The sequence below is a fragment of the Phacochoerus africanus genome, chromosome 13 (genome assembly GCF_016906955.1).
Source record: "Phacochoerus africanus isolate WHEZ1 chromosome 13, ROS_Pafr_v1, whole genome shotgun sequence".
Classification (NCBI taxonomy): domain Eukaryota; kingdom Metazoa; phylum Chordata; class Mammalia; order Artiodactyla; family Suidae; genus Phacochoerus; species Phacochoerus africanus.
The window spans coordinates 2,672,192-2,684,387 of NC_062556.1; the positions used below are offsets into that span (position 1 = coordinate 2,672,192).

General features: G+C 60.3%; 1 protein-coding gene across 1 annotated transcript in view; it reads right to left on the reverse strand.

The window, feature by feature from the left end:
* Positions 1–744: 744 nt before the first annotated feature.
* The window catches only part of MIPEP (mitochondrial intermediate peptidase), a 112,994-nt gene continuing 101,542 nt past the window's right edge, over positions 745–12,196 (reverse strand). The window contains exon 19 of the mRNA XM_047755708.1: positions 745–1,001. Within this exon, the coding sequence (XP_047611664.1) occupies positions 904–1,001 (98 nt within the window). The 3' untranslated portion in view covers positions 745–903. The remainder of the gene's footprint in view (positions 1,002–12,196) is intronic.

Below are 12,196 nucleotides of genomic sequence, written 5' to 3' on the forward strand. Positions count from 1 at the left end.
CGCGCGGGAGGCAGGCGGGGGTGAGGGGCGCGGCCCCTGGCATGTCTCCACCCACCCTCACCTGTTCTCGCGCCTGCAAGTTCCTCTAGAGTCTCTGGGCGGGTTGGACCCGTGTCCTAGTTTGGGGGACTTTTCATCCTGCTTTTCTGCATCATCAGTGGCCCTTCGGGGCGAGGGAAGCGGCCACCGCTAGCAGCTGTCAGAGCCTGTACACTCCTGACTCTGAGGGTGGAAGAAATGTCTTTGCTAATGTCACCACGTGGTGACACGGCAGGCAGGAGGATGCTGGGGATAAAGCCCGGGCTGACGCTCGGGGGCGGGTTTACAGGTGGCTGCGGCTCGCCGGCACGCGGTAGCTGTGCCGCACTTACTGTCGCACCTTCACAGCCAAGTCAGGCCCCCCTGCTCTGCGTCCGGCTGGACGGTGTGTACTGGACACGCGGCCAAAGCCCCCGCAGTCAGTGGCAAATGCTCTGGGAACCATACCTGGTTCCTCGGTGGCTGTAACCGACTACGCCCTGGTCAAGCCACTGACAGAGCCGCCTTAAGAAATCATTCAGAAGGACTCTGTGTGCAATCCTCCTGAACAGTGAAATAATTTTGCTTTTAATGAAGTCCCTAACCAAGCAGAGGTCACGGGAACAGGGGGAAGGTCACCAGGCCGAGGACGTGCCCGCCCCCCACTTGCTCACTGAGTGGATTTCCTGAGACTCCGAAATCTGCCAAACAGGCTGAAAACCCGCAGAATGGAAACAAACTATTTATTGCGAGTTCCATCGGTTTACGGCTTTTCGTGAGTTAGGACAGAAGTGAATGCTGACGTTGGCAGCGAGCATCCATTCTTGTCTCCTCCACCCGGCTCTGACCCCGCGCCTCCGCCGGAGACGGTGGAAGGCGCTTCCATCACTCCGAGTCCGCGAGGAAGCTCTCCGCGTCCAGATCCAAGTCGCACACGAGGGCATTCACGAAGTCGTCGATGGAAGGGCGCTTCTGAAGCATACCTGAAACAAAGCACAGGTCAGCCAGCCGCGCTCTCCACGGGCACACGGCGGATCTGCCTGCTCGGGGGACACGCTGGCCTCCGGAAACGCGAGGTGAAAGCCTGACTACGAGGGTCTCTACAAAGGTCATGGGCAGGAGTTCCCGTCGTCGCTCAGTGGACACACGTCTGACGAGCATCCGCGAGGACGCGGGCGTGATGCCTGGCCTCGCTCAGTGGGTTAAGGATCCGGCGTGGCTGTGGCTGCGGCGTAGGTCATAGACGCAGCTTGGATCCTCTGTTGCTGCGGCTGTGGTGTAGGCCGGCAGCTACAGCTCCGATGGGACTCCTCGCCTGGGAACCTCCATGTGCCGTGGGGGTGGCCCTAAAAAGACGGAAAAAAAAAAAGTCCTGGGCAGTGCGGGGCCCAGAGCGCTTTCTCCTTTTAAAGCTCTTTATTGTCTACTCGGCACTTAGCTTAGACTTGGGCCCAGTCTCTTTCCCATATTTATTTTGTGGGTGCACTTGCAGTGCTGTCAGAAGACCGTTTTTTAGTCTCTTTGACTTGGTCAATTTAGTCCGTGTAATCGCTTGCCAAGTTTTATTATCAAGCTCTATGCCCTATGAAATCATGAAGTGCTCATTACGCTGCACAAGTCCAAGCATCAGAGGCACGTCGTTGGCTTGGCTCCAGGCTCGCCTGTCTCGGGGGACTCCCAGCGCTGCAGCCGGGGCTGTGGTGCCAGGTCGCGGAAGGTGTCTGGTTCTCACACCTCCTCCTCCAACACAGAGGGTGGCTATGAAGCTAGAACAAGAGCTGAGACACCCTGTCAGCATGTCGTGACGTGTCCCTGAAAGCGGAATTTATCTCAGTTCTTCAAAGAAACCACAGACAAAGATGGAAGCAGTCAAGCTGGGGCCCTGCCTGTGTTCTTGGCAGGGGCGGCTAACTTGGGGTCGAACAGGGCTCCCTCACTGCTATTTAACTGGGGGGCTGGAGCCCGTAAAGCGCGTTCCAACACTGAGTCATCCAAAGGCTGCGAGCATCCTGTTTGCTCTGACTCTTCAGTGCGGTTCAGCTAACGTGCCTCGAGGACTTGCTGCGTACGAGGGCGCAACGCAAACTGTGGCCTTGGGTGTCCGCGTGGGGCGGGCACCTCGACCCTGCCACACACGGCACAGACCTCACCGTGAGGGCCCAAAGGATCAGGTTCTAGAAGAAAATGTACTGTGGTGACTCTGAGGTAGCCAGATGTTTCTTACAGTCACAACCTTAAACGAAAAACACTGATACCCTAGATTCATCAAAACGGACAGCGTCCAGCCTCTGAAGGGAGCCACCGAGCAGACAAACTGGCAGCCGACAGAGCAGGAGGCCGCGCTCTTGCAGCGTGGCTCTCCCGTGGGACGCGTGTCCAGAACGGAGAAGGGACTCCTTGAACTTGTCCTAACGTATTTTTAAAAATCAAAAATGGACAAGAGATGGGAGCAGGCAGACCTTTCCTAAAAGATACCCAGACACACACACAGCTCAGGGGTCCTGAGGAGACACACGTCGTCACTGTCACAGGGAAGAGAGAAGGAGCCACCGCAAGACAGCAGGACGCGCCCACCAGGGTGCGCACATTGGAGGGCCGGGCCGCCTCCTGCCGCCAAGACCGTGGGCAGCCCGGCCCTCAGCCGGGGGAGGCCAGGGATGAGGCGGGGGAGCCCTAAAGACCCAGCCCTGTCCCCTGAAACCAAGCGCACAGCCTCCCTGTGGTCCAGCCCCTCCTCGAGGGCAGCGGAGCCCGCGCAGGCATGGATCCCACACGGGCCCGTCTGCGGGAGGCGGGGGCGTCTGTGATGCATCCTTGCTGGGGGTCATCCCCGGTGGGGACAGCTGCCGGCAAGAAAGGGAGAACCCCCCCCGCCCAGACACACGGTGGCTGGGGCGCAGACGCGGTAGTGGGTGCAGGCCACCCACTACCTCTCCGCGGAGCTCCAGAGCTAAGCCCCGGCGGAAACCCCAGCAGTGGGGACCTTGGGAGTGGAGACAGTGCCGGCCGAGACCGCCCCGGCACGGCGAGGCTCTGCACAGACACGCTTTGCGTCGCTCGGGTGTGTGCCTGCGTCAGAATTCATGGGGGAGGATGCTAAAAATGCGGGCACTGCACATTTTCCCCCAAGAGAAGGGGCCGGCCTTGAGCTCTAGGTAGCGTGTGCGCGAAGAAATGCGCTAGGGGGCGGCGACATCGGCAACTCGCTGTGAACAAACACACACGACGGGTAAACGGGCGGATGGCCAAGGGGGTCAGAGCGGAGCGGTCCTTGTGGGGCCTGAACGGCAGGTGTATGCGTGCTGGCGGTGCTCTCCACCTGCCGCAGTGTTCGCGTCGAGTGTGCGGTCACTGGGAGGACAGAGGGGAATTCAGTGGGGAGAGCGAGGGCTCAGCGGACGGTCCTGGGAGCCGCTGAAAAGATGCGGAAGTTGAGGCTCAAATTAGGGCCTGGCAGGTGGAGCGGATGCCGCAGGAAGGCACCAAGGCGGGCAGGCCCTGACGGTCTGGCATCTGGAGCGAGGGCGGGGAGGCTTGGGGGAGCTGAGGCTGGAAACCGGGGGGACCAGGAAGGGGGCACAGCTTAGGTGCTGGGCGCTGCCCGCCTGTCCTCCCTCCAGAGCTCACCGGGCCAGGACTGGACCCGCGGTCATGGCCATGCCCACTGGAGGGTGGCCACGTGGAACCAGACGGGCTTGTGCTGTGGACACGGGGCAGGAGCTCCAGACCCGAGCCGTCAGCTGCTCACCGGCCCAATGTGCTACGAGCCCCAAGGACAGTGGGTGCCCGGCTGCGGGTGGGGGAGGGCCCGGCCGCCTCCCTCATTCGCGTTTCTGCTCTAACACCGTGTCTCGGGGGCCTGACAGCTCGGTGACTGCAGGAGGAGTCTGGGTGCTATGTTCTTTCCACCGTGAAGCATCTCCGTGGATGAGAAAGGCCTCTCCTCCCAGGAATGGGCAGCTTTGATGATTGCTCAGGTAGCACTTGCCACGTGGCCACTTCTCTGCAGGACACAGCAGGTGGGGCCGTGCGTCCCCACGTGCCGGGTCTGTGGGTGCAGAGAACGGCAGGAGGGAGGCTGAACACACGGCTCTGAGCTGAATGCTGTCCTGTTACAGCTCAGCCTGTCATTCAACCACTGCTCGCTGGTAGCTGACCGCCGGGACTGTCCGAAGGGGGAGGGAGCCCTTTACTCAGAGCCATGCTGTCCAGCCTCGCGTGGCGCTCCCGCCCCTTGGAGGTGTTGATGTGGGCCCGACAGGCTGCCCACACGGAGGGGACCTTGCTCCATCCTCGTCCTCCTGGGCCACACCCGCGCCAGGCCCGTCTCCAGCCGCTTCTGCATCTCAGACAAGGGTGGCAGCGTGCGGACGGCAGGAGCAACCACCCTCCCTCCGAGTAGCGAGTTCAACACAGTCTGGCCAGACGCAGGGGGCCTGGGGGGGCGGGGTGATGGGACGTGGAGCGCAAGGTTGACACAGAGAAGGGGCTGAGGACAAAGGGCCCCGATTGCCTCCCGGGCGGGAGCCCTTGTCCTGCTGGTCCGCGGCTGAGCTGTCTTGCTTTGGTTCGTGTATGTGGCAGGTTATCACCATGAACCACCTTCTGCACAGCAAATGAAAAAAAAACAGTGTCTTCGGGCACATCCCCAAGTCGGGGAAGGAGTCCAAGGACACTCTGCTTCTTTTTTAAAACCGGATGAAGAGGTGCCTCCGCCTTCAAGTCTCCACGTGAGGGGGGGGTGACCAGACGTGCAATTTCGTAGGAGCCCCTGGAGCGGAGGGAGGTGCCGAGGCCACAAGCGGGTGGGGTTGCCTTTCTCCGGAAATCACCTGGGCGGGGGTGACACCGCAGGATGGAACCCAGGACGCCGCACGCCTGAAAAGGGGCCGGGAAAAGCCGGGCTGGCTGCCCGCTGCCGCGCTCCTCGGGGGAGCGGGGGATAATGAGCGGGTGGAGAATGATGACTTAATTTATTTTTCTCCTCATTGTACCTAAGAGGCAAATGGGCTAATAAAAATTGGGACAAGCCAGAACACCTTCCAGTGAGCTGCCCAAAGCGTGTCGTAGCCTTGAGCGTGCGGCAGCGAGCCAGGGCCTGACAAAAATGAATGATGCCGTCAAGGGTTTCCAGGGCCGACGGCTGAAGCCGCTCTCAAGGCTGCTGCGGACACGGAGCTGGAAATCAGCGCGGGGAGGGTGGCGGGGTGAGGACAGGGCTAGATAGCGGGCTGGGAAGGGCCTGGGCAACCACCACCAGCACCCACACGGGGTGACAAGTACGACAGCCGTGCACCCAGGCCCTGTGCTCGCCAGCCAGCCCGTGCGGCCTGCAGGACAGCAAACCAGAGAGCAGGGCTGGGGGGTGGGGGGGGGACGTCTTTCGGGGACGCCTGGGAGCCTGGTTCCCAGGCCCCACACCGAGAGCCGAGGACACAGTGTCTGTGCCCTGGGTTCTGTACGATCAGCCACATTCTCAAAAGGCTGCAACTTTGGCAGCAGCCTCCTGCTGTCTCAGAGTTTCCTGATGCCGCCCTGGGTCGGGCTGGCCCCCCATGGTGACCAGGAGCTCCCTGGGGGTGCGACCGCTCTCTGCTGGGTTCCCTCCCAGCAGGATCCCAGGAGATAGCACCCAGGAGCCGTCTGGGCACCTCCCTGCCCCACGCTCAGCCCCGCAAACAGAAGCCTGTCCAAGCCTCTGGGCCCACACACATCTGCGTTGTCAGCAGGAGCAGCCGTCAGCCCCGGCTGAGGGCAGTGCGGACGCCGAGCTGCCTGTCACTCCCCGCCACTGTGTGACATGGGCCGTACCATCTGCGTCTCCGTGTGCTCCGGGTCCGAGGGTCCCTCCCGAGTGCCGTCTGGACACAGATGCTCTGGTTGCTGGCGAACGGGACCAACCAAGGCAGCCATGTGACTGCCTCCGCCGGGCAGGAATCTCGCCTGGACCCTCCACTGAGAGCGGAGAGTGTGATCTGTGTGCCATTTAATTTCCAGGACGCTCGGCTTTCGGGGCAGCTGAAGAACACGGAGCTGCTGAGGCCCTGGGAGCGGGGCGGGGGCTCCCCGTGGGCCGGCCTCACCCGGGAGGGGACGCAGTGACCAGAGGACCTCTGTAGGCTTTTCCTCTTGCCTCTGCCCTCTCCCTCACCCTGAGTGCCTGTGTGGTTTAAGGCTGGCGAGCCATCACACAGCATCAGGAAGAGACTGTGCAGAAACCGCTGTGACCCTTGCAGACGCGTGTGGTCCGTCCTCTAAGCGTGGAGTTCCTGGCACGACACAGTGAGAGTGTCGCGGGGAACCGGCCAGAAACCCGGGTTCCTGGGCGCCCCCCACTGGACCTGGAGCAGGTGATGGGGGCCAGGCACTGGGCGCTGTGATGTGCCCACGGCCCAAGGGGACCCGCTCAGGGAAAACGAGAGGATGGCACGCTCCGAGAGGGACAAACGTACCGATTTTCTGTTGAAAGTAGAAAAGATGTGCTTCTCCAGTGACACAGCGAACAGTCTATGAAACAAACGTGGCATCTGTTTGGGAAAGGTTCACAGTGGTGGTCACCAGGCCCCAAGAGCCACGACACGGCTGGAACAGCATCTTCAAAGGTCAGTGGATCTGGCCTGAAAACAGCCTTCAATTTGGGGTGTGTGCGGGGGTGCACGGGGCTGAGAGCGCAGCCACGGGCGCCCGGAAGCCTCGGCTGGGGCGGCTCTGGAGGCTGGTGTTTTTATTTCGATGACAGGAAGCGAGGCAGGGTCCGTCCTGGTGGGAGAAGCCGCTGCTCGGTGTTCACTGACTCCGGGAGGGACGCTGGAGCTCGTCTCCGTTTCAGCAGCCGCTTCCACCCGCCCCTCTGACCGACGGCCGAGCCCCCACGCGGTCCTGGGCGGGCGGGGCCTCGGGACGCACCTGCCCAGTCGCAGGGCGGAGGCATGCGGGGAGCCTGGGCCGGCGCTGCCCAGAGACCAGGCCCACAAGGTGTGGCCCAGGGCCAGCTCGCAGGAGGTGGCTGTTGGAGGGGAGCCGTGGAGATGCCGGACTGCAGCGCCCGAGGGGCTGACCGTGAGCTCCCCAAGGGCTGGGTGCGTGTGGCCGGGCCAGGGCTGGAGGGCTGGGCGGCCTCCAGGTTCCTCGCCCTCACTTGGCCCAGCTCAGCTGCCTGGAGTTCAAGCGTATTTTCCCTGGAACTTGCCGCGGGGCAGAGGGATGAAAGGTCTGGGGATGAGGGGACGGGCCACTCTGGCTCCCGGTGCCCCAGGGACCACATGTGCCTTCATGGAGCCCAGAAGATGAGCGTGCTCAGCTGTTCTGTGGCTTCTCCCTTTGAGTCCGTGGTAGCCCTGGAGCTGTCCCCCCAAATCCGTCTTCTGCTGGGTCAAGGTGGGTTCTTTCAGGAAAACTCCCAGTTGATAAAAAGACGAGTTCACAAGTTATTCAGAGGGGTGGGGGTGGGGACCCTGATGTTTCTGTTTGATTAAGGACCAAGTTTTAGACCCGGAGTTTGCACCAGAAGCGGGTGGTTTGTTTTTGTCCCCCTTTTGCACTTAAAGGAGCCGTCTTCCCACAGTAAGTGAACAGGTGACACACGAGTGAGCTTCACACCAGGGCTCTCCTCTGGCTCCACTGGGGAAGGAGGGTCCTGTCCCAGGAGGGGAGGGGGCTTCACCCCTCCCAGCCTAGCCTGGTTCGAGCCAGGGGTGCAGGGGCACGGCGAGAAGCAGGGGTCCTGGCTCAGCAGCTCGAGGCCGCCTGAACTCCGTCCTTTGGTGGCAGAGTCAGGGAGCCGAACGCCCTTCTGTCCGTGGCTTTCAGGGGTGCAGGGGAAGCTCGTGCTTGGGCATGTCTCCCGGACGGGAGGCAGGCGTGGTCCTGCCACCCATCAGGCCTGGCCTTCAAATGACTCCCAGGTTTCTGGAAATCAGAGATGAGCGCCGGCCACACACGCACTTCAGCGCCAGAAGTGTTTAAATTAAGGTGCATCAGTCAGGCTTGTCTTTGAGGCCTGCGGGCATCGTCTATTGAGGGACAGCAGCCCAGCTCTGCAAACGGGCAGAGTGACTGCCTGCGGGGGCGGCCGCTGTGCAGGTGAGGATTTCAGGCTGCATGGAACATGACTTGGTTCAGCATTTTGTAGCTTAAAACCGCAGGTTGTTTCTCCTCTTCGGACTGTCCAGAAGTTTCCCTTGGAAGGGTTGCCAAGGAGGAATAGAGCAGAAAGATACATTCTTCCTTTTCTAAACTCAATTTCTGGTGCCTCTGAAGGCACTGGTGGTCGGAGTGTGGTTTGGCAGCTGCCCGGTTAAGGGACACCTGGCCAAGGGACGTCCGACCAGTCACTTGACTGCCTGCGACTCCCTTCCGCTGGAGGCAGCAGGGGCCAGGCTGGTGCAGGCAGGTGTCACACTGGAAGATGGCGAAGTTGGCCCGTCGTCAGCTCTGCTCGATGGCGGGAGGGCTCAGGTGCCGTCAGCACCCTGGAGAATGCTGACGGGTAACCAGCACATCCCCGGTTCGAGGGGCAAAGGATGAGGCTGCTGATTTTATTTGCATGAGGTGAATTTCAAAATGCGGCTCTGTGATTAAGTATTTAGGATATTCCCATCAAACTCAAAGACACAAGCCAAATACCCAGCTAATGAATCACGGCTTGCTGTGCTTTTTGCTGGCTTTTCACCTGCCTTTTATCGGATAGCTGTCTATCTACTGAAAGAGGGAAACAGAAGAGCCAAGTCGAGTCGATCTGTTTTGTGAGCAGCTGTGATGGAGGGTGTATCGGGGCCATCGCAAGCCTGGAGGGATGGGCCGCGCTGGAGACGACGGCAGTGGTGACGCGGGACTCAGACACGCGGCACGGAGTGTGCCACTGACCTGCACAGGCGTGGTCAGTTTTATGTCACCACACCTAAGAAGAAAGAAGGAACCAGAAACCCCCGAGACAGAGCGTGTGACTCGCGCCTGTCATGCCTCTGCTCCGTGCCGGGCTTCCAAACGTGAGGCCACGGTGCCCACGGCCAGGGACCAGCCTGGAGCCGCCTGTTCCGCCGCCACCCTCAGTTCTACAAACCCAGCCTCATGGTTCATGGCTGCTTTTTACGCCGAGATAATTACATGCGCCACACTCGGCTCAGGCTGATTAAGAATCCGAGTACAAAGGCTGGCCTGGCAGTCTGAAGCATCGCGAGTGAACTTTATGAGATGAGACTCTCGTTCCAGGTCCGTCTCGCCCGGGCCCCGGGCGACTGGCTCACCTGCCTGCACTCAGCTCCCTCGGCTGCGGCCGCGTCTGCCCACATCTCCGTCCCCGGGGGAATCCCACTCTCTTCTTCCATCAGAGCCAGGCCAGCGCCAGAAAGTGAAATTCCTCTCCTCCTTTGAACTGGAAGACACTTGCCCCCTCGGTTGGGTGAATTCCTGTCGCTGTTCGGATAGGACTTGGGCCTGCGGGGCCCCTCCTGCACGGTGCAGAGCCCCGGGGTTCCGGCTGGATAGAAGCCGTTCCAGCAGGACGGCCGGCGGACGTGCTCTGGTTAAAGATTCGTTTAATTTCATAAAGATCTAATAATTCTATTTACCACTCACATCTCTGGGTTACCAAACATTTTGGTGTTTGAAGTTCCACGTCTTCCTTAAACAAACACACCCACACATCAAACAGGTACACACCCTCTTAAAAAATCAGCGCCTTTACAGGAGGGAGGCCGCGTCCAGAAAGCTGTCAGCCAGTTCAGAGACCGCGCTGAGTCATGGGGCAAGCCAGTGAAGAGGAGGGACTCTGGTGACCTGGCCATTGTGCTGGGCGGCCGTCACCTCTGCCGTGGACTGTGCATCGTCATCCCGGAGCCACCAAACGCACAGGCCGCGTCCCTGACACACTTTCCGTGCTCTTTCCCGGGACGTGTGCAGAGCGCGGTGGCACTGAGCCTGCCTGCGCGCCGCCCTCTCGTCCCGCGGACCTGGTGCACCTGAGACCACCCTCCACCCCAAGGCCACCGACAGCCTGTCCCCTCTGGTCAGACGTGCCCCTGCCTGTCCCCGTGGCCTCCTGCTCGGAGAAGGCAGACCACTCCTCTGGCAGCATCACTGTCCGCGGCCACCAAGAGGATCAAGGGGCGGGTGGTGGGGACAGGGACACGCGTGCAGCTGTCTGCAACGCGAAGGCTGGAGCAGCCTGGAAAAGAAGTTGAAAAGCTCACGCGTGGCTCCAGCCAGGATGAGCTTGCATCCTGTTTTCTGCCACTCGCCACAGTGTGGCCTCGGCCCGCTGGGAGGAATAAAAGAGCCCGTGCACGCAGCCGGCCTGGCACGGCTCCTGGCACGTCCAGTACGCCCAGCAAAGGGCGACGCCGTAGTTCTCGGCATGGTTCTCAGTCTTGCTGTGGCCAGTGCTGTTATCGCCCTGTCTGTCCAACTCTAGAGACAGAAGAGCAGCGGAAACTCGTCCTCCTGGTTAAGAGCCGGCGCGGAGAGCTCCTTGTCTCAGGAAACTCGCCAACGGGCCAGGGCGGCGTCTCAGTGAAATTCCATCCGAACGGGAACAGCACGTGCGGGAGGAAGACCGAAGTGAACGTGGTGCCAAAGTGCCAGTTATTTGGAGGGTATGATTGAAGATTTTCAGAATTTTCTTCAAAGCTCCGTTTGGTTGAAACTGCTTGAGGGGAGAAGTGTGAGTGGAGGCCAGCTGCCCTCCCGACCCGACCGCTTCGTCAGAGCAGACGCGCGCAGCACCGCGAGCAGGGGATCAAGCAACCAAACTTGCGGAACTCGACACACCCCGAGGACTGGAGAGCGGTCCAGGATCTGGGGTTAGGGAGAGGAGGGACTGTTGTATTTTTAAAACTTTCTTGGAAAGATGAACTATGAAGTAAAGAGGAGAATCAGGCACCGCCATTCTCAAGCCTGCCTTCATCGTTAATAATGTTACATAACAGCCCAAAGGGAAACGGTGCCTTTAGAGACGCTGAAAGCCTCCAACACGAGAAGGTAACTTGCAGGAGACGGTCCAGGCTCTCTGGCAACACTTGAAGCAGGAGCTGGTTGGCAAATGTCCATTTCAGTTCGGGAACCGAAACCTGCCAGAAATCCCCACGGCGAGGGCCTTGCCCTAGGATCTTACCCTCTGTCGGGGGCCCTTGGATGTCAGGTCCTCAGCGGGTCCGGCCCTGCCCGGAGATGCTCTTGGCTCCTAACTTCCTCGGCCCTGAAGCTGCACATCCATCGAGAGTCTTTCAGTCTGCTGCTCACAGCACACGTCTGTAAGCATGAGGCAAGAACGTCATCCGTAAGGAGCATCTTTAAAGACGTTACGATGGTCCCGTCAAGCAGGCAGAAGAGCTGACTACGTTCCTGTTACAGAGCTGTACACGCTGACACGGCCTGGAAACAGAATCACTGGTGTTTCTTGGAATGACTCTCCTACAGGATGTTTACCTGGAAAAAAAGGCTCGGGCACCTCAGTGCAGTCAGACGCCAAGGATGCCCTCCAGATGCTGCTCAAGGAAGAGCAGGCAGAGTGGCAGCCTGCCGCTGTTCGGAGACACGGCCCACAGAAGTGAGCAGTGACAGAAAGCTCCCCCAGGCTCCACTGTCCTGGAGGGGACAGGTGCCAGCTTCGAGGCCATGCCCCCGGGCTCAGTCTGATGGTGCTGGTAAATGGCTCTGTGATGCCAGGGGACCGAGAGCTTCTCTGGGCCTTACGTCCATTGCTGTGAAGAGGGTCATGCCACCCCGCAGACCGGCACGGGTGCGCTAAGGGGTCTGTGGATGCCCGCGCCCAGTGAACTGTCACCCCATCCTCAGACCTTTCTCTGAGTGTGAGTCTCCTCCTGTCATCAGTCATAAAGCAGACGACCTGGAATCGTGAGGGCAGGTACTCAGCTGCCGCGGGTTCACAGGAGGGGCTGGACCGACCACCAGAGAGCCTGCGGCGAATACTCACCCGCCCCGTGGCCAGGACCAGGCGCTGGACGCAACAAAAAGTGCCGAAAACGTATTTACTGCAGCACATGGTCGACAGGTTAAAAGTTAAAATTCTGCCTTAAGGCTACTTTCCTAAGGGCACTTGATCATGTTTGCTGGCGAAAATTATGTTGGTTGAATTTATTCACCGGAACAGTGCTGATAACTTGCAGGGTGGGGGGATCCCCGGACAGGAGGTTTGGGGGCTAAGCTCACAGAAGAGACT